Here is a 22,040-nt window from a genome sequence, read left to right as displayed (position 1 = left end):
AGGCAAAGGTTGCAGTGAGCCGAGATAGTGCCAATGCACTCCAGCCTCGGTGACAGAGCGAGATTGTCTCAAAAAAAAAAAAAAGTTACAATCATTGGATACAGATTGCAACATATAGACTAAAGTGTCTATATGCAAGGCAACCAGTAAAAGTTTGTCACTGGAAAATAAATCAGCATCCTTTTCAGTGTCAGTAGGTTATGTCTTTATTAGTACAATAACAACTTGAGGAACTCATAAGATTCATTACTGAGCAACAAGATGTCACCATGAATCATAAGACCTTCCCAACGTGGGTTAATTGGGAAGCCTGTTTACTTTTAAAGTAAACTGTCAAATGTGACCTCTAGCCTATTACACCTCATACCCATTAGACTGGTTATTATAAAAAATATGAAAGATAAGTGTTGGCAAGGAGGTGGAGAAAAGGAAACCTTTCCACACTGATGGTACGAACGTAAATTAGTACAATCATTATGGAAACAATATGGAGATTCCTTAAAAAACTAAAAATATAACTACCATATGATCCAGCAGTCCCACCAAGGGGTATATACCTAAAAGAAATGAAATCAGTATGTTGAAGAGATATCTGCACCTCCACAATCATTGCAAAATTATTCACAATGACTAAGATATAGAATTAACTTAAGTGTTCATTACCAAATGAATGGATACAGAAAATTATAGATAGATATATATCTCCAATGGGACAGTATTCAGCCTTTAAAGAAGAAAATCCTGCCATTTGCAACAACATAAATGAAACTGGAGAACATTACACTAAGTGAAATAAGCCAGCCACAGAAAGACAAATGCCTTATGATCTTACTTCTATGTGGAATTTAAAAGAGGACTCACAGAAGCAGAGAGTAGAGTGGTGGTGGTTACCAGGGGCTGGTGGTGAGGGGGGCTAGAGGATGTCTGACAAAGTATACAACATTTCAGCTAAACAAGAGGAGTAAGTTCAAGAGATCTATCATACATAACATGGTGACTACAGTTAACAACAATATATTATGTACTTTAAAAATTACAAAGAGAAATTTTAAGCATTCATGCCACAAAAAGTATGTAGAGTAATACATCTGTTGAATAGCTTGATTTAGCCATTCCATAAAATACGCATGTATCAAAACATCATGTTGTATACCAAAAATATATACAATTTTTGTTTGTCAACTTAAAAAAATGTTTCAAAGGAAGTCTGGCATTTTCTGCCTTTTGGTCTCAGAATATAACAGATCATCAACCATCTCTATGTAACGATTTGACTCTGGTTCAAAATGGGATAGCCAGAAAACAGTGAAGAAACACTATTTTTTAGGACAATGGTAGTGATATATATTTAGGGATGCAGACACACCAGTGATTTCTGTCACAGAGAGACCAAGTTTTGTTGGATATCAATCAAAACAGCCTCCAGAGAATGAAATATATCTGCCAGTCTTGTCAAAAGAAAAATGCTTAGGGTCTCCCTACTAAGTTACTTAGAGAAGAGAGTTTAAATGACATAGTGCATTTTCTGGATCCCTGGGGAACAAAACATAATCAAATGTAGTTTACTCATTTGGACGTCTACAACTGCTGTAAAGTGAACTACTATTACCTCCATTTTCAGATGAGGAGACTAAAGTGCAAGAAGCCTGATGGGAGAAGGTCTTGACGTGTGTGATAGAGTATATGTGGTTTGCTGAGAGGTGACGGCAACCAACACTGAACCATCCCCAGGCAGAAAACTGCTAGAATAGTAAACAATATGTGCCAGTCGTGCACTAGTTAAACCAGTTCCCAAAACACAGGATATATGACCTTGTCCCCATTGCTGACTCACAAAGAGTGTTTTTTAGCTTATTTCTATCTTAGTAGTAAGCAGGCACTATCTGCCTGTTTAGTCTATCTTCATTTTATGAAGAAACACTGAGCACCCGCTTATTAAAAATAATCACTTGTTCACAAAGAATAAATATGTATGTGGGTCAGATTTTGTTCTAGGCTGTCAGCTGGGAAAGGCCATCAAACCCCTGACAGTCCTACTCTGATCCCACTTTTGCACTCTATCTTTGTTTCTTAATGTCTTCAGCGCTGCCTGGGTTGGGGTCTCCACGATCGAGCTGGTCTCAGCGGAAGCCAAATTCCTTGCACAAGATTTTGCTAGAATCTAAGCTATGGCAACCATTGTTATACATTGTTATACAACTTGTTCCCTGTCCCCTTTTCCAGGTCTCCTCCCTACTGGAACATCTGTCTCGGAACAATTAAATGTGCACCCTTTGACCTGTGGCCTCAGGTGTCTTCTTCACGGTGCCCAAGGATAGATGTGTTCCTAGATAATCTGAGTTAATATGTTGAAAGCATATTTCCAAAGACTACACATTACAGTGTTGTTATTCTGCACTTAGCATAAACGGTGTTCAGCTGTGTGCTAAGCTGAAACAATAGCCACCTTGTCTAATGCTATTTCCTGAGGAAATAGGCTTCAAATACTAAATATGAGATTTTTTAATCAATCACTGGAACACCATTTATTTCTAAATTGGGGTTTTAAGTCACATAAACTCCCCTTAATTATGATGAGAGTAAAATTTTGTAACCATAAGTAAATCTTACCTAAAAGATAAAATCTATGTTTTGTTTTTTTGTTTTTTAGATAGGGTCTCCCTGTCCCAGTTTGGAGTGCAGTGGCACAATCCTAGCTCACTGCAGCCTCCACCTCCCAGGCTTAAGTGATCCTCCCAACTCAGCCTCCCAAATAGCTGGGACTACAGGTGTGTATCACCACAACTGGCTAATTTTTTTTATTTTTTGTAGATACTAGGTTTCACCATGTTCCCTAAGCTGGTCTGAAACTCCTGGGCTCAAGCGATCTACCTACCTTTGCCTCCCAAAAGGCTGGCATTACAGGCATGAGCTAGCACGCCTGGGCTGTTTTAAGCTCTTAAAGTTAAAATCAGCCATTTTTATTCATATATTACTTGTGAAGAGATTGTTTTCCCCTTGCAACTACAAATGTCAGCTGACTCTCTTCTCTGTGGCTAATTTATGTCAGAAAAGGCACATCTCAAATGTATATAGCAGTGAAGCCTTCATCTCTCCTTCACAGGAGCTAATTGAATATGGCTCCTCATCTTCGTCCTGGCATGCAGGCATTGAGTGTAAGAAAAAATGATAGTCACTAATGATAACCTGAAGTGAGCACTAGTTACTAGATTTGGGTTAGATGGCGCCATAGAAGAAATTAAACTTATATTCAGTTTCACAGATGGACATGAGGCAGAGGCAGGGAGAGGTGGGAGAACAGCCTTGAATTTGAGAAACGAAGGGACATTCCTCAGCAAGTAAGAAATAAATGACTTCTTTCATCCTAGAGGCTGTTATGGAAAAATAGAACCCCTTTATTTGTTAAACAAATAGTCCAAATGTGCAATATGCTTTATACGGACCACAGGTAAATATATTGGCTATGGTATTCTTAACGAAACCCATTACAACTCTTCTTAAAGTATGACCTTCTATATATCCATCAATTTGATTAGCCCAAGGGGAATACGGCCCAGGAAAACCCTATCATTAGAACACATACTTCATAAAAGAATGGATATCCCACATTTAAACTATTCTGACCCCATTTCCCTGTCCAGTGAATGTGTGTTGTCTTTGTTTCACGCTTGTACCCACCTTGGCACTAAACTCCTCTTCTTCACCAATTCATGAAAAAAATAGTTCACAGCAAGTTTTTCAGGGTTTGTAAATTTATCAAACGTTTGGGACATTTTTGAGGAGGTACTACACACGATTCCACCATCTCCTTTATCTCTTTTCCTTCTCCTTTACTGTTTTCATCAATCTCTTCTTCCCTATTCAAATTAATTCAGTATTCCCCTCTGTCAGTTAGGACAGGCTGGGTTGTTCTGTGGCCAAAATAATCCAAAGACTAGTGCATTAATACAAGCATTTATAGAGGAATGAGGAATTAGTACATTGATGTACTTTCAGAGTACTTATGGAGATTATCTAAGCCTAAGCTTCACATTCATATCGTTTATACCATGGATAGGTTTTCAGATACTAAAAACATTATTGTAAGGTGGACTTTATGGTTTCCTAAAAGGTAAGGTTAACTTTATTTTGTCCCAATGGTTCCTAAATTAGTATTTGCTTCTGAATCAAAAGATAACTTTAAAAAAATTCAGACGTGTAAGCTCTACTTAAAAACATTTAGATTCAGTGGATTTGATGTGGGGTTCATGACTCTAAATTTTTAACAAGCTCCCCAGGTAATTTTCCAGGTTTGAGAACCACTCCTCCAGTTCAGGGGTCAGCAAACCTGTGAGCCAAATTCAACCAGCCACCAGTTTTTGCAAATAAAGTTTTACCAGAATGCATACAAGCCATTTGCTTGTATATGGTGTTGGGGTGCTTTTGTGCTATAACAGCAGAGTTAAGTAACATGAGAGAGACTAAAGACTGAAATATTTACTATCTGGTCCTTTGTAGAAAAAGCTGGCTGATCCTGCTCTTTTCTGTTTCATAATGATTTTCAGAGTCATATTATTACTTGTGATGGGAACTAAGTAAGGCAGTCTAGATAACTGCTAATGAAGACAATACCTAGACTGACTCCTTTACAGTCATCTTCACAAGATGATCCTTTTCAAGACATAAACAGCCAAATTATTTTCTTCCTGAGTTACACTGACCCCTAATGGTCAGTGTTAGAAATGTTAAATCACAGCTACTTAATCATAGTTGTCCCCTATTGTTAATTAGTTCCTAAAATTGGGGTCATACTCACAGACGTTGTAGGAGACTTTAGACATCAGAGTTCACTTGGTAGAACTGAGCAGGATCAAACAGCCTGGGAAAAGGGAGGCAATTTTAGTGAGAACTAGAATCCCTTCGTTTTGCAGAGTTCCTTTCTCTTCAAAGACTGTTACTCAAGGTAGCATTTCCAAGTATACAGGTCATTTATTCCAAAGTGATAAATTTTCTCACGACATTTTGACCATTGGTGGTGCCCTGTCTATCTCTAAAGTTGAAGCACAATACTATCAATATAGTCAAAATTACATGTGTCTCCACTATGATGAACTGTGAAGAAAGCTCAGAGGAATCTGGATGCCTGTAAGCAGATATTGAGATGGTTACCAATAGGGATCACACATATGTTGGCAATAATGAGATGGCCGAGGTGAAACCATTGGCTTTTAACCTTGACTACTAATTAAAATCCACTGGGAACTTTTTTAAAAAAATAATGATGTTCAGACCTCAACCCCTGGAAATTCTGATATAATTGGTCTGGGGTGAGGCCCAGGCAGCAGTCTTTGTTTTTTTAAGTTCTCCAGGTGATGGTAATGTACAGCCAAGGTTAAGAACCATTTTCTTCTGCTGTAGCAGTGCTTCCCAAATTTTAATTTATATTCAGAACACCTGAGAGATCCTTTAATTGCAAATTGTGATTCAGGAGGTCAGTGATACTATGTGAGAATCTGATTCTTAACAAGCTTCAGGGTGATGTTGATGCTACTGCCTGAGGACCATGCTTTGAGTAGCAACGAAATAAATTATCTCTAGCCACAATTTTTATGCAGTCTCAGTATTTTGAGATCTTACACTACATAAGCATCACCTGGGAGCTAACTAAACATGCAAACTGTCAAGCTTCCCAAATTTTTACCAAACGTCCCAAGTGACTGTGAGATTCATAATCTCAGGACCAAATACATACCACCCTACCCAAATGATATTTATTCTACAAATTCCATTTAAAAAAAAAAAAAGGCAGTAGCATCGTTTATTAATTTACAGGCTGCCCAGATCAAATTCAGAGAAATATTTTCTTATTCCAGGTCAAAAAATATAGGTAACACCCTCCATGGGCACTAAGGAAGGAGAACTGTGCAGACCCCAGGCACAGTTAGTGCCTGAAGCATAACTCACCGATTACTATATCTAGCTTATAGGTATAATCATACTTAGTTCTATATAATCTTTCTATATAATCATATAGGTATTGTAGTCAGTGCTGTACTGACACATTTAGTGCTGATTTATATAATCCTTCCATATAACCATTATAGTAGTTTGCAGTAGGAGGAATGCCTAGAGCAGTCACAGAACAGAAGCAGTACATAGGAAAACAGCCAGACTAGGACAAGAACCAAAGACCCAGGCGGTGGCGTCCCTGCCTGAAAGGACATACGCTGTATGGCAGGCTTGGAGCAAGAGGCTGCCCTCCTAACAAAGGATTTGTAGTACCTTACGTTCAGTTCCTGTGGAAAGCAGGCCTCGGGCCTGAGATCTTGGAAATAACCGAGGGAGAAGAACCCCTCTGGTGTGACCAGTCATGGTGGCTGTACACCCTGTCAGTCTTTTCTCGCTTCTGTGCTAGGTCAAATCATCCTTCCATAAATAGCTTAAAAGCCGAGCACAAGTCCGTCAGTTCCCACTGCACTGGCTTACAGTATCCTTCTATTAGAAATCCTTTGAAGTCTCTAGCCCCCAGATAAGAAGTGTAGCGCACACCTGTTGCACACAGCCCACCTCCTTGCCTCAGTGACCCAATAGGGGTGGACCCCTTTTCTGTACACGACCCTCTACTACTGCGAATGGCATGGCCCCCTACTGTGCACGGCCCACCTCTCTACCCAAGTGACATAATAGGGTGGCCCCCTCACTTGTGACTCACGATTATGTATGCCCTATTACTAAGCCTACAGATGATCTCACTCACGACCCTGCCCCCTGCTTGTACCTAATAAATACAGATGCTTCTGGTCATTTGGGGCTCTCGCTGATCTCTGCTTATAGGTTGCGTGCCCCCCCGCCAGTCCAGCTGCTTTTGACCAGTTCCCCAGTGTCCTGTCTCTTTACTTCTCAGATCCTGAACCTCAGCACAACATAAGGGACACCCCACGACCCTGTGGGGCCCTGCAACCCTACAGGAAATGAACCGCCATGGGTTATCTTAGGTCTGTCCAAGGAAGACCCCGAAAGAATGAACAAACATTAGTAAAGAGGATGCCTAAAGTATCATTGCATTACTTACAGCTGGGCAAGGAGTGAGAAACAGCTAGAATAGAGCTGCATCAACCCTGGTCAAGGGAGCTGAAGATTAAAGATCTCCAGTGCAGGGTGATGTGGATGGGGTTGCGAAAGTAATAGCCGCAACGGAGGTAGAGCAGCTGGGACCCAACCCTGTGCTCACTGTGAGGGACGCCCGGCCGGGAGCCTCGAGCGGGGCGGAGACAAGGCAGAGACACCCTGAGTCAGAGCACCAGTCCACACCAGCGTCCCATTCACTGCTGGTCTCGCATAGTCGCCACTGGCCAGGTCCTTCCGGAGAGCCCGCCCCCGCCCCGCCACGCCGCCCCGCCACGCCGCCCCACGCCGCCCCGCCCCGCCCCGCTCCGCTGCCCCGAGCCGCCCCGCCCCGCCGCCCCACACCGCCCCGCCCCGCCCCGCCGCCCCACACCGCCCTCTCCGCTGCCCCGAGCCGCCCCGCCCCGCCGTCCGGTCCCCTCCTTCTCCCGCGCGCGTCCAGTTCCGCTGCCCCGGCCTGCCGGCATCCCCTAGCTAGCAGCGGCCGCGGAAGCCATGGGGACCGCCTCATCGCTCGTGAGCCCCGCGGGCGGGGAGGTGATCGAGGACACGTACGGGGCGGGCGGCGGCGAGGCCTGCGAGATCCCGGTGGAGGTGAAGCCCAAGGCCCGCCTGCTGCGCAACTCGTTCCGCCGAGGCGCGGGGGCGGTAGCGGGGGCCGGGCCCGGGTCGCTGCCCCGCGGGGCGGGCGCGGGCGGGCTGCTGGGGGCCAGCTTCAAGTCCACCGGCTCGTCGGTGCCCGAACTGGAGTACGCGGCGGCCGAGTACGAGCGGCTCAAGAAGGAGTACGAGATCTTCCGCGTCAGCAAAAACCAGGAGTTGTTGTCCATGGGCCGCCGCGAGGCCAAGCTGGACACGGAGAACAAGCGGCTGCGGGCCGAACTGCAGGTAACGCGCGGCGGGACACCCCTGCCCCCGCTCCAAACCGAGCGGCTTTCAAAGTTCGGCGGAAACCGGTCATTTTAATTTGAGAGGCCATAGTCTCTTCGAGTCTAAAATGATTCCTTAACTCCCTCCCCTTTTTCTGTCTCCGTTGTTTTTGGAGACACGGTCTCGCTGCCGTGACACGATCGCGGCTCTGCAGCCTGGAACTCCTGGGCTCAGCGATCCTCCCGTCTCAGCCTCCTGAAGTGCTGGGATTACAGGAGTGGGCCACCGCGCCCAGTCCCCGCTTTTCTATTTCTGATTTTGGCTTTAAGACACCTAGAAGAAATTAGCCCGAAAGTGTCCTGAGGGGGCAAATGCCAATCTCCAGCGCCACTCCCGCCCCCGCGCCCACCCCCTCAGAAGGCTGGTGACATCTGTTGAAGCAACTCAACAAACTCCTCCTACGAGTGTTACCACCCTCCCCGCCATAAAAATTTTACATGGGGCTCCAAGGTGGGGCTCATGTCTCAGTTTCTTTGTGAAGTTTCATCGCTCTTGCATTTTAATAGTCTTGACCTTAAATTTTCTGGAAACTTTCTGATTCTCACCATCTTAACTGCTGTGGTTGAAAACCTTCTCTAGATGTAGTCAAATTTCCTTGGTTCATTTGATTAATTTACTCTAAAAGCAATTATTGTATGCCCTCCATGTGTAGCAGGTCTGTTATAATTCATTAAAATAGTATATAAAGCAAGAGATTGCTTTTCTCTGAGCAGAGCTGTAAGACTTTTTGCCATAAGTTTGGGGCCCCTCTGATCGTTGTTTTGCTTGTTTACTCTTTACTGTGGAAGAGACTTCTAGGCAGCCTAAGAGTTCCTGGGGTCATTACTAGGGGTGAAATAAATACCTAAGACTGATTTTTCTAAAAGAAAAATGCTTCCTGTCTTCAAGCCTACACATTCTTCTAGTGAGGGTTTTTTTGTTGTTTTTATTTTTAAACTCCCTCATTAGCTGTTGTGTAATTATTGTGGTCTGGGAAGAAGTCCGTGTAACAGTTTATCTGTGGTCTGATAACAGTTTTCCTACTGGACAGCCTTAATGCACTTGCATTTATAAAATGGACCTGTGCATTTCAAATATCTGATTTCATGTGTCCAAGCCACTGCCCAACAGACACTGCACGTTGGAAACGACTGTGAGGTGGCAGGTAAAAAAGGCCAAACCAAACAGGGCGGAGTGCAGTAAGGGTTGGCAAGTGTCACAGTCCCGGATTACTCCTGTCACCAATCCTGATTCCCTGTGAAACATATTGGTTCCTTTCTCACATATCTCTGCATAAAAAAACTCTTCCAGATTTATTTCATTCATTCAGTCAGTTACTGGAGACCTGCAGTGTACCAAGCACTGTAAGTGCTCGAGAGATGGTGAAATGAATAAGACATAGTGCCAAGAGGCACACAGTCTCCTAGAACTAATTATCCTTCAAGTTAAGCCTTATACAATTAATTTTTACTATCACAAAGATGGAAAAGGCATAAGGAAGTTTAAGAGCTGATGCAGTGTTTCACAAAAAAAGTTAATTTCCATTGAAAGCTTAATGTTGAAGTCTTTATTTGTTGTAGTTCTATAGTTCAAGCATGCTTGCCTTTTTTTCCCATTATATTTTGAATAAAATGGTGATGTGAAGTTCCTGGTAATTGGTAAAATAATAAGTAGACTTAAAATTTTAAGATATGTAACATATATATAAGAATGTAAAATTTGGGAGCAAGACTATTTTTATTAGGAAATAACAAGATAAATTATTCTAGGCACTTCAAAAAACGTATCAGAAGATACTTCGAGAAAAAGAAAGTGCTTTAGAAGCAAAATACCAAGCAATGGAGAGAGCAGCAACATTTGAACATGACAGAGATAAAGTTAAAAGGCAATTCAAGGTAAATTTCTTACATTTTTACCCCCAAAGTGAAATGGAATAAAACAGTGTATTTTAAAAGTATATGTAATATATAATGCGATGAATAAGTGGAAATAATCATGTAGGATTTATGAAAGTTGTAGGAATTAGTGTAGAACACTTTCACATTTTTGAGTTGGACATGGTAAACTTGAGATAGTTTCAGAGAAAAACGTATGAAAGTGAACATTTTAATAGTAAATTTGAAAAAAAAGAAAAGCATTTCCATATGGGGAAAAAGCATTTGGAAATGTTTAGGGAGGTTGTATTATTGGTATTTAGTAGGAGAGAGACAAATTTCCTAAACATCATGCAGTGCACATGATGGACCCACACCACAGACATGCATCCTGCTGGAATTCCAGTGGCTTCCAGTTGCAAAACAGTAAGGTAAAGGTACTGGGACATTCACCCTACAAAAGAGGATATCGAGGACCAAATGAATATTGGTTTTATGAATGAAATATTTTTCTCTTAAAGTTGACGACACAACTTTTTGATTATGAAAAAGCTCTCAAAATTAAAATACTCTTTTAAAGATTTTTAGAGAGACCAAAGAAAATGAAATTCAGGACTTACTGAGGGCCAAGAGGGAGTTGGAGAGCAAACTTCAAAGGCTACAGGCTCAGGGTATCCAAGTATTTGATCCTGGGGAGTCTGATTCAGATGACAACTGTACAGATGTCACTGGTAAGTGTACATCCTATTTCTATTTTGAGCTTTCAGCATAGCTCTAATTACATGTAAAGCCAACTTTGAATTCTTCCAGATTTCTTTTACTCATCTATATTAGGTCATTGCTTTAACTACTGTTGCAAATAGAGTTGTGCGTTCTCTCTGTCTGTCAGCTGCTAGGACACCTCTTTTCCACAAAATATATGAATTTGGGGACTGAAGTTCCTTCAGCCTTGTCTCTCTGCCAACCCTAACCCATAAACTTTAATTCTCTGGACTAAGATAGCTGCCCCAGCTCCCACCAGTACATCTGCATTTCAGCCATGGGAAAGAAGGAAGAGGAGAGCACATTCCTTTCCCAGAAAGCACACCCTAAGAGATCACTTCTTAAGTCCCATTAGTCAGAACTATACCTGGGAAGACTGGAAAGTGTAATCAGCAGCCAGGCAGACATGTGTCCAACTAAAATGTAGTGTTCTGTTACTAAAAGAAGAAGAGGAAAATGGATATTGGAGGTAGTAGTCTCTGCAATGTTATTTCTTTACTTAATGGTGTATTCTTTTCACCTATCGTTTAGAATACTTGTGTTACAGTTCAGTGAGTGGTTTCCAGTATAGCTTTGTGAACTATTCAAAAAGTATTTGTTTTATAATTAAACATATAAAATATGTTTTTCTGGAAATAAAAGCTTGAAATCAGAATGAAAGGGTTTATATATTCTAAGAAAATATTAATAAAGTATGATTGATACTGAAAAAAGAAAAAGATTCTATTTTACTTGCAGTGGAAAATGTAGTCACTCTCATTTATAATGAACTGCAAGTGTATTCTCATCCAAAATGGATGCATTTTGGAGTAAAATATAGTAACTGACAGTTCTTCTTAATTTTCATTTTAGTATCATTGGAATCTAACCAAAGTCCTGGGATTTTTATTGCTAACTTTTGAGGAAAAAAAATGAAATAATTCTTCATGGCCAAGAGTAACTGAGAAAATGCTTTTTTATACCCCAACACAAGTCTTAGTGATTGTTTTAATATTGACATATTCAAATGTACAGCGTTTCAAAACTATTGTAATTGTCTTAGCAAGTTAGAAACAAATTCTTTTCTAGGTCTTTCTTCTTCATATTTCGATGTAAACATGAAGAAGGAACACTTGAGGGAATGTCACCCATTTGAGAGTCTAAAAGCTACCAATAGTAAGCTCAGTTTTGTCAGAGATTTTGCCAGAGATTTAGCTCAGATAACAATAACAATCTACTTATAGTTATCAAGTAAAGATAATTATGTCTATGTATATTTATAATATAAATATTCTGGTAAATATAAATATAAATATAATTATAAATTATATTTATAATTATATTCATGATTATATTTACCAGAATTGTAAGTTATAATTATATTTACCAGAATATTTATATTATAAATATTTATATTTATATTCTGGTAAATATAATTTATTAGGAAATCATCATGTTCATAAGTAGCTATTGATTCAGACATTAATTTTGTTGCTCTAGGAGGTTGAGAAGGATGTACTCCCTGCTGCAAAGAGTTTATATCCTAATACATTATGAATATTAATTGCTAGTGTGCTAGTAACAGTCTGCCTTTGATGTTTTTTTCCTTCAGATTTTGATAGCTAAGCAGTACAGTTAGAAATTTTTTTTAGAATTTTTTTTGTAAGGTGTTTTTAACTGCCCTCTTATTGTAATTTATTTTTATTGTATTCTTGTTTCTTTTCATCTTTCTCTTTTTAATCTGCTCTTTGAATTTGAGATGATAACCAGAATTATGTTATAGAACTTTGCCAAAAGTTGATGGCAAAGTATTTTCAAAATCGTTTGAGTATTTGTTATATTTTAATACTTTTAAAATTAGATATCCTATTTTGTATATGTGATGAGTTTTTGAACATTCAATAAGTTAGCTTTCACAAGATAAAAATCTCTTGGTTAACAGCTGCTGGAACCCAATGTGAATACTGGACTGGTGGAGCCTTGGGAAGTGAACCTTCCATAGGAAGCATGATCCAGCTTCAACAGTCCTTCAGAGGCCCTGAGTTTGCCCATAGTTCTATAGATGTGGAAGGACCCTTTGCAAATGTTAACAGAGGTAACACATGCTGTTTGTCAATTACTTGCCTAGTGGTAGTGACTGTTCATGTTTTATAATCTTGCGCTAGAACTGTTAATACCATTAGCAAACCATGAAATTTGTGTTCCTAGTGCTTTCCATTGACAAACCGTCATACAGTAGGGCTATAACTAACAAGGAAGGATAAGGTTACATAATTCATTTGGGGATTAGATGGTACACCCGCCACCCTGGCCAGCCAGGTTCTAGTAACTGTTCTGATCTGAATTATCCAGTGTTTTAGTTGAGCAGCAAATCTAATGTAGATTAACTGAAAAGCAGTAGGTTTTAGTCTTTCCCTCTGCTTCTTTGATGGTGCTGAAGATCAGAGCAGGTTATGGAGCAAAATATCAAAAAGCCCTATTAGGTAATATAGTACAATTGTCTCTCTGTAGCCACAGATCCACTCAACCGCTGATCAAACATATTTGGAAAAATAACAATGAAAATAACCATACAGCAATAAAAATAGAAATAAGAAACAATACAGTATAATAACTACTTACATAGCACTTACATTGCATTAGGTATTATAAATAACTAGAGATGATTTAATTAAAGCAGAGGTATCCAGTCTTTTAGCTTCCCTGGGGCACATTGAAAGAAAGAGAATTGTCTTGGGCTGCACATAAAACACACTAGTACTAATGATAGCTGATGAGCTAAAAAAAAAATTGTAAAAATGTCTTATAATATTGTGTTGGGCCGCAAATCCATCCTGGGCCACCTGAGGCTCATGGGCTGCAGATTGGACAAGCTTGATTTAAAGGGTATGGGAGGATGTGTTTAGTTTATATGCAAATGCCACGTGATTTTATATAAGGGACCTGCGCATCTGTGGATTTGGTATTTGAAAGGAGGTACTGGCACCAATCCTCCATTGATAATGAAGGAAAACTGTATTCTTACTCAAAATAATATTTTCATTATTTTTATATAACATAGTGTCCAGAATAGCTGTAAGATCTGTTAAGAATTTCAATATCAGTGCAGACCTAAGAAGTTATAAGTAGTTCTACTCTTTTTCCTTAAAACCATACAATTATTTCTCTGTCAGCAAAATGAAAATCATGTTTAAAATTGTGCTTCTTGAATTATCCAAATACATTTAAAATTTTTATTCTCACTAAATATAGTTAGCATAAGGCCACTTTTCATTTTATGCCATTCTTGAGCTTTATTTTGACTCAGTATATTTCAAGAATAATAAGAAAGTAAAGCTACAGATCCTCCTGGGAATGTAGGCTGGCTTTAAGTACCAAACTAATTGAATAACTCATGTAGAATTTTTTCATGACACTTGACTGGAACCACTGGTGCCTCAGGGAAGACCACTGGTGACATTCATTGCTTCAAGTCCTAGGATAGAATTTGAGTTTAGAAAACTAACTGCCTTCGAATATATTACTCTAGAAGCTATGGCAATATTAACATGTGAGGTCAGATTCCATTCTGTGATGCCTGTTATGCTTTTTTAAACTTTTTTAGAATGATCAAATGTGTTTTGGTAATTTTTTCATGAACTTGAGAAATTTTACTTTCAGATGATTGGGATATTGCTGTAGCTAGTTTATTACAAGTTACTCCTCTGTTTTCACATTCTCTATGGAGTAACACTGTCAGATGTTACCTCATTTATACAGATGAAACCCAGCCTGAGATGGATCTTTTCCTTAAGGTGAGGATATTTATAAATTCTGTATCTACCAATTTAAAATATAAGTTAATATTATATTCTGTTTCTGATACTACTATATCTAAACCAGATAGTTTCTTACTACTAGATTATATATCTTAAAGTAACAGGAAGCATCTTGGGCTTCTCTTAAGAGACAATGTTTTTCAGCGTTATATGCAAAGAAAGGTGGTGAATTGAGGGTTTATTTATTTATTTTTACTTTCTGGAATTAAGTTTCCTAAGACAGAAGCTAGGACGGAAAAAGAAGGTCTTAACTCATTTTAGTTAGTTTTAAATGTCAAACTAAGGTGTTGAAACTTTCTGGAGTTTTCGGAATGTTTGTGTGTTTGTTTGCTTGTTTTGAGACAGTGTCTTGCTCTGTTGCCTAGGCTGGAGGGCAGTGACGCAGTCATAGCTCACTGTAGCTTCAAACTCATGAACTCAAGCAATCCTCCTGCCCAGTCCTCTAGAACAGCTAGGGCCATAGGCACACACCACACATACAGCTAATTAAAAAATTTTTTTAGTAGAGAAAGGGTCTCATTGTGATGCCTAGGCTTGTTTTATGAACATTTCATTGTATATTCTCCACAATGTTTAAGACTCTTGTTGATTGTGTCTACTTTACTTTCTCTGCCAGCTCTATCCTCGAGTCTGTCTCAGATAATAAAATTTTCTCCTTACCATGGTTTAAATTTTCCAAGGCAGTTGTTGGGAGTTATTCTAAGGCAGGGTCACTATAGCCTGGTGGTGAAATCTGGCCTGCTGCCTGTTTTAAATGACCCAGAGATAAGATTGGTTTTCACATTTTAAATGATAGGAAAAAATCAAAAGGAGAATAATATTTCATGACATGTGAAAATTATATGAAATGCAAATTTTAGTGTCTATCAAGTTTTATTAGAACATTGCCACACTCATTTGTTTACATGTCATCCCTGGCTGCACTACAGCAGCAATTCAATGGCAGAGTAAATTGTGATAGAAACCAAATAAACCACAAAGATCCCTGCTAAAACAGCCAAGTCGTTAAGCTATTATTATTTTTGTAGAAATATTTGCTATCTGATCCTTTATATAAAAAGCTTGCCTACCAGTGTTCCAAGGGAATTTTATAGAATCTGTGTGTCACATGCTGTAGCTGCTGTATTAACATCTTCCCTGTTGTTGGTTACCTAATTCATTTAGCTTTCCTTTGTGAGATTATTCTTTTTTAGTAAAAAGATAAAATATTTTAAAGCCCAAAGCTTCCATCCAATAATGGAATATGTTGTTCCCAAGAACATTTTGAGGATATTACTAATTTCTTTCATAGTAATAGTCATCTTTACTTACCTAATTATAGATTTATGTATTTTTGACTTATATCTCTCTGCTTTAGCATTCTGATATATAATGATGGATTTTTTTTAACTATACAGATCTGTGGATCTATGTTTTGCAGAGACTCTCTATGACCATAAAACAGATTGTTCATAGTAATAATAACAAAAAGAAATAACAAAGCAAAACAGCCTAATACTGTCTCCTGTTGTTCTGAAATAAGTCATTTCTCAGCTAGAAAATGGCCAAATTGCTAAGCTATTATTATTTTTATTTGCGAGATCTTGCCTTTTCTCTTTAAGATTTTCTTTAAAGTGTGATTTTTAAAATTTTTTATGAAAAGATATCCAGTATAACCTGTTTCAAAGCATGCTTTTTAAGTAGTATGAATCTCACTAGATCTTTAGTTAAATACATGAAGCTTTTACATGTTTTCATTTGTTTTTAGGACTATTCACCTAAACTTAAGAGAATGTGCGAGACAATGGGATATTTTTTCCACACTGTTTATTTTCCAATAGATGTTGAAAATCAATACCTCACTGTAAGAAAATGGGAAATTGAGAAAAGTTCTTTAGTTATTTTATTTATTCACTTAACATTACCAAGGTAAGCTGAAACAAAGTGTAATTTATTATAAGCAGTAAGCTGTAAATAGAATTGAGATTGGCAAACAAACTTCAAAGATAAATTTTAATTGCATCCTTATAATAAAAAACAGTCCATGAAATGCAACAAATTCTACAACTGTTTCACACTTAAATAAAATAATTAAAAATTTTATGCTGTTAGACTTGTTTCATAGGTAATATGATCAAAATCATTAATTTAAAGCTATTTTAATCAGATTTTGGCAAATATAGCCCAAGGGTCAAATCTAGCCAGGAGTCTGTTTTTTTAAATAAGGTTTTATTGGAACACAGCCACATTCATTCATTCATATATTTTCTACAGCTGCTTTCATACTACTATAGCAAAGTTGAATCGTTATAACAGAAACCATATGTCCTACAAAACCTTAGCTGTTTACTATCTGGCCTTCTACAGAAAAAGTTAATAACCCTTAATTTCAGTAATCAACATTAACCTTCATTGTTTTCTTTCTTTGGATATAAACTCAGAGGCATTTGAACTTTATATGTTACAAATGAAGTTCATGTACTTGATCACTTGTATAGGTGTTGAATCATAATTTACATGCTGTGAGGCGCTTCCTATTTAAATAGACCCAGTAAAGTGAACAATATTCTTATAATGTAAATATAATCATGCTAATGAATCTTGTCTGTGAGTAAATATTTTTTTCACCAGTTAGATATGGAGATAAAGGACGGAGTAAGTTTAATAAAAGGTTAATTTTTCTTTCTAGATGTACTGTCTAAATTTAACCCTTCCAAAGCATTTTGCTTTTTCAATTGTGGACCAACTCTGACTTTAACTGTGTATAGGTATACATAGGGCCTTAACTTTCACCAGTTTCCCTGCAGTATAACCCATTGTTGATCCTTCAGACTTTGCCTAGTGGCCAGGTGAACAGGAAACTACCTGGACAATAAGGTTTCATCTAGAATATCCTTAAGGAGTTCTTCAACTTGATTGCCTTCAGTTGGGTTTCATTGCTGTCTACTCCTTTCCTTTTCTTTCCCTGTTTTAGTATTTATTAAGGATATATCTTATTACTTAATAATTGAGTAGTTTTTTATCTTACTTGATAATGTATGTTATTGGTTGTTAAATTATTTTGTCTAATTCTTACCTTTGATCTGTAAAACCATTTTGTTTTTTTCTTTATATTAAGGAAAGTTTCTGGGTGACAGAGCATGACCCTGTCTCAAAAACCAACAAAGAAGCCCCTTACTTTTTAATAAAACATTGTATACACTATTTTTACACTTTTAATATTTATTTTTCTTTTCTAATTTTAAACTATTCTTAATGTTTTCCTCCCCTCTTATTTCATATTTTATTACGTTTTCTTAGTAGATTTATGTTTATCTCCTTTTAGTAAAATTTTATAGTGTACATTTTTTTTTAATTTTATTCTTGTTAAAGAAATAAGGATTTTAATTTTTTAAATTTAATCTTTTTAGTCCCTGCTTTAGCCTTATTTTACTTAAACTTTTCTTATTCCAGTTGCTTATGATTTTGATTATTTGTTTCATTTATGCCTGTCAAGAGGTATGGCAGTGGGGATGGGGTCCACACCCCAAACGGGCTGTTAGAGTCTTTGTTTCTCTCAGATTGTGCCTTCACCTACCCTGATGACAACCCCATCCTGCTGAAAAGATGAATCTAGAAAAGCCTCTCCTGAGCAGCTTAGAAGCTCCATGGGGAAACACTTTCCTGATCAATAATTATTCCTTGTGTGCAGATGGTACCCACTGAGTTACTTGAAGATACTGTTTACTGGCTTCTCCCACCATTCAGGCCTCATATAAGAGATTATGAAGCTCATAATTTATGGGTTTGAGGTGTGAAATGATTGGATTGGAGCAAGCTATGCTAACAACATGCCTAGTTGTGGGCAGGGAAAGTAGGCAGGAAGTCACGCTTAGTGAGGTGCACAGGCCTTGTGCCTGTCAATGTCGTTGATCGGAGAAGGTGCGTTAGAGGGAAAAGGCCAGGCTCCTGCACTGCTTTTCCAAGGGATTCTTCTTTAATGCCTTTAATTTTACCCACCTCCCTTCATGAGAGGAGAAAAATCCCAGGAGAAATCTCCTACAGTGTTGGACGGGAACTGAAATATGGTGATTCCAGGAGAGGCTGTCTGAGTAGGAATATTCCAGATAAAGGTTTAAAAATGAGGAATTCCTTGCCTTTAATTGGCTCTCCTTCATTACATCAGCACCCTTGTTGGGCAGACCAGACTCACTAAGAATGCTTGAACCTACGTAGAAGGAGAGGTGCTTTTTCCTTTGCACACCAGCACAGAGGGGTAACTGTGACTGGTTTTCCTCATGGCATCATCAGTCTTTCTCAAGGGAGAAGAGTTCCCTCTTGGGGAGGCTTCTGTGCCTAAAGAGTAATACAATCACCTTTTAGGACTTGTTAGGCCCTGTTACTGGTTTCCTTCAACTTTTTTTTTTTTTTAACCAGATTGCCTGTGGAGTTTCCTTATAGAATTTAGGCAAGTGGAAGCTCTTGTTTATTCTATAATTGAACTTTTTTTCCTTACGCCCCAGCCTCACTGTTTTAACTCCTCCACCCCACAAAGCTGCATCTTCTCTAGCAGCTCCTCCCCTGCATTTTTGTCTGCTCAGGCTACTTTCTGAAGGGATCCTAACATGCAGTTTATCAACATATTAGCTGGCCTGGTGTACTATCTAACCTCAGCAACTATGAACTCGTGACTAGTTTGTTTCATCTGCACCATCTGCTTCCCTTCCTCCAAATTATTTGAATAAAATCCCAGAGATCATCACTTTATCTGAGCCCCATAGGTCAGTATTATAGGGAGTGGTTTTGAAATACGAACATGTGCTTGAACAGAACACCCACTCTTTGATCTTCTAGTGGGCCACAGACTTTTCCCCCAAAGCATTGATAAATGAACCACTGAAATTCAAAATTTCTATAGATTTTCAGAATGATTTTAACATAGAAAACTTCTGTGGTTTGAATAGATTGGATTGGCACAGAAATATACAATAGAACATTTCTTCTTTTTTATTTATTTTGGGCTAGTACTTTAATTTGCAAATTCTGAATTATATAGTATCTCCCTTCTACACACACACCCCCCACAAAATTTGCTTCTCTAGACAACTTTCATCTAATGCTTTCTAGAAAGGGGATTGGTTGCAGTGTCCTTTGTTGTGTAGAAAACCCCAGTAAATGTAGGCTGCACGCAGTGGTTCATGTCTGTAATCCCAATACTTTGGGAGGCCAAGGTGAGAGGATCACTTGAGCCCAGGAATTTAAGACTAGCCTGAACAAACATGGTGAAACCCCATCTCCACAAAAAATGCAAAAATTAGCTGAGCGTAGTGTGTGCCTGTGGGCCTAGCTACTCGGGAGGCTGATGTGGGAGGATCAGTTGAGCCCAGGAGGTTGAAGCTGCAGTGAGCTGTGATTGTACCACTGCACTCCAGGCTGGGTGACAGACTGAGACCCTGTCTCAAAAAGAAAGAAAAAGAGCAAAAAAGAAAGGAGGGAAGTAGAGAGAGAGAGACCTCAGCAGATTGTTCTAGGATTTTTCTAGAATTTTCATTAAAAATATAATTTTGGTTCCCTGTAACAAAGTTGTTTTTTGGGTTTTTTTTACTTTCACCTCAGTCAAGGTTTTTGCCAGTCACCCAACCTCCTCCAGTCTGCCCCCAGATCTTTCTTGTAGTATATACTGGATATAAGGATTCGGATCATTTATTAGATGAGGAAAGGCTAAAAGGACTGGGAAAGAGAAAACTTGGGAAACTTTGGGGCTGTCATCCAAACAGAGAAGCACCTCTCCTTTTCTACGTAGGCTCAAGCATTCTTAGTCTGGTCTGCCCAACAAGGGTGCTGACATAATGAAGGAGGACCCATCAAGAGCAAAGAATTCCTCATTTTGAAACCTTTATCTGGACTGAAGTTCTCTCCTGGACTCACCATATTTCAGTTCCCATCTTTCATTGTAAGAGATTTCTCCTGTGATTCTGCCATGAAGGGAGGTGGGTCAAATTAAAGGCATTAAGAAGAACCCCTGGAAAAGCAGTGCAGGAACCTGGCCATTGCCCTGGATGGTGCCTGTGCACCTCACTGTGCGTGGCATCCTGCTTGCTTGTATTTCAAAAGCAAAGGAAAATAGATGGCAAACAAAATTCCATTTACAAATGTTTAATTTCAAAATTAATTTGTTTAATTTTGAAATTAAACATTTGTAAATGCAATTTTGTTTGCCATCTATTTTCAAACCAGTCTCATGAGTCTGGTCCATTATTTTGAGCCAAGTTTAAGAGTGTTTTTGAGATCTTTTTTAGGTTTAAAAAACAAAATTATATATGCTTTATAATTTAATGCATAATTATATTTATCCTCACTGTTGGCTAATGAACATATTAGATTTTAAGTCCAAGCTGGAAGAGAGCCATAACACATCTGTTTTCGGAAAGCTTCCCTTGTTCTGCAGTTGGGCCTTTTCTGGCCACTTGTCACTGTAGTAAAACTCCGTTATTGGCACTTAGGTTGATTAACTAACTGCTTGCTGCCACCATGCAGTATAGCACACAAAATGCTGATTTCCTATCTAGTCTTTTATTGGAAGACTGTGAAGAAGCTTTTCTGAAAAACCCGGAAGGAAAACCACGATTAATCTGTCATCGTTTGGAAGATGGAAAAGTCAGTTCTGACTCCGTCCAGCAATTGATCGATCAAGTTTCTATTCTAAACAAGACCAACAAAGCCAAGGTAAAATCCATAGACATTTTTGAAGAACACACTTAGCTGAGGGAAAAGCTGGAGCAAAAGCCATGAGGTGGACCTGAGCCTGTCATGTCTGGGGAGGGGAGAGAAACCAGTGTGGCTGGAGCAGATAGTGAGGGGCATAGGAGGTGAGGGGGCCTCACTGATTGTGAAGAACCTCGGAGGCCATTTTGAGGACATTGGCTTTTGACTTGGAATGAGATGAGGAGCCATTGCAGGACTATAAGCAACAGAATGAGGGCTGGCGTGATCATCTGACAATGATCTTTTTGGCTGCCATATTGAAAATAGGCAGTCATTCAGGGTAGTGTGCAGAGTCTGAGATGCTGGTGGCTCCAAGCAGGGTGGTGGTAGAGGAAATAATGAGAAGTGGTAGGATTCTGAGTAAATTTTGACAGTAGAGCCAATACACTTTCTTAACAGGTTGGTCGTGGGTTGTAAGAAAAAGAGAGAAATAAATCACTATGTGTGGCTAGCAAAAATATCTGAATGATCAGATGGTATTTTGTGCTGTTCTCCCAAGCACAGAGTTCTTCTGTCCACTGACCAAGGATCAGTGCCAGAAGGAACCTTTTTTTTTTTTTTAAGTGACAGAGTCTCACTCTGTCACACAGGCTGGAGTGTGGTGGCATGTTCATAGCTCGTTGCAGCTTCAAACTCCTGGGCTCAGAGATCAAGGAATCCTCCCTCCTGGGACTACAGGCACACCCTGGCTACTTTGTTAAAATTTTTGTAGAGATGGGGTCTCATGTTGCCCACGCTGCAGGAGGAGACTTTTTATAGTGACCTTTCCTGAAAGCATTGGGGAAAGCAAAAAGCTGATGATGGGATGAGAGAAATTTGATCATTCCTAGACACATGTTGGGATAATTTTTAGAATAGACATTATAGCCTT

At 39.0% G+C, this 22,040-nt stretch overlaps 2 protein-coding genes across 4 annotated transcripts in view; one reads left to right on the top strand and one right to left on the bottom strand.

The window, feature by feature from the left end:
- Positions 1-7,291, bottom strand: part of TMEM108 (transmembrane protein 108) — a 658,024-nt gene extending 650,733 nt beyond the window's left edge. Inside the window, exons 1-2 of the mRNA XM_012451209.3 lie at positions 7,052-7,291; positions 4,796-4,858 (exon numbers count right to left, since the gene is read on the bottom strand). The gene's annotated coding sequence lies outside the window, so the exon portion shown is untranslated. The remainder of the gene's footprint in view (positions 1-4,795; positions 4,859-7,051) is intronic.
- A 254-nt stretch (positions 7,292-7,545) lies between these two features.
- Positions 7,546-22,040, top strand: part of NPHP3 (nephrocystin 3) — a 46,682-nt gene continuing 32,187 nt past the window's right edge. The window contains exons 1-7 of one of the 3 annotated variants that reach the window (XM_012451221.3): positions 7,546-7,992; positions 9,783-9,908; positions 10,468-10,618; positions 12,571-12,723; positions 14,289-14,422; positions 16,194-16,354; positions 20,974-21,130. In XM_012451221.3, the coding sequence (XP_012306644.2) occupies positions 7,600-7,992; positions 9,783-9,908; positions 10,468-10,618; positions 12,571-12,723; positions 14,289-14,422; positions 16,194-16,354; positions 20,974-21,130 (1,275 nt within the window). In that variant the 5' untranslated portion in view covers positions 7,546-7,599. The remainder of the gene's footprint in view (positions 7,993-9,782; positions 9,909-10,467; positions 10,619-12,570; positions 12,724-14,288; positions 14,423-16,193; positions 16,355-20,973; positions 21,131-22,040) is intronic. The other 2 variants (XM_012451223.2, XM_012451222.2) reach the window with 2 other exon arrangements.

This window comes from Aotus nancymaae, unplaced genomic scaffold, assembly GCF_030222135.1.
Source record: "Aotus nancymaae isolate 86718 unplaced genomic scaffold, 86718_ANA_hifiasm-v0.15.2.pri h1tg000019l, whole genome shotgun sequence".
Taxonomy (NCBI): domain Eukaryota; kingdom Metazoa; phylum Chordata; class Mammalia; order Primates; family Aotidae; genus Aotus; species Aotus nancymaae.
This window is presented reverse-complemented; position numbering and strand designations above follow the sequence as displayed.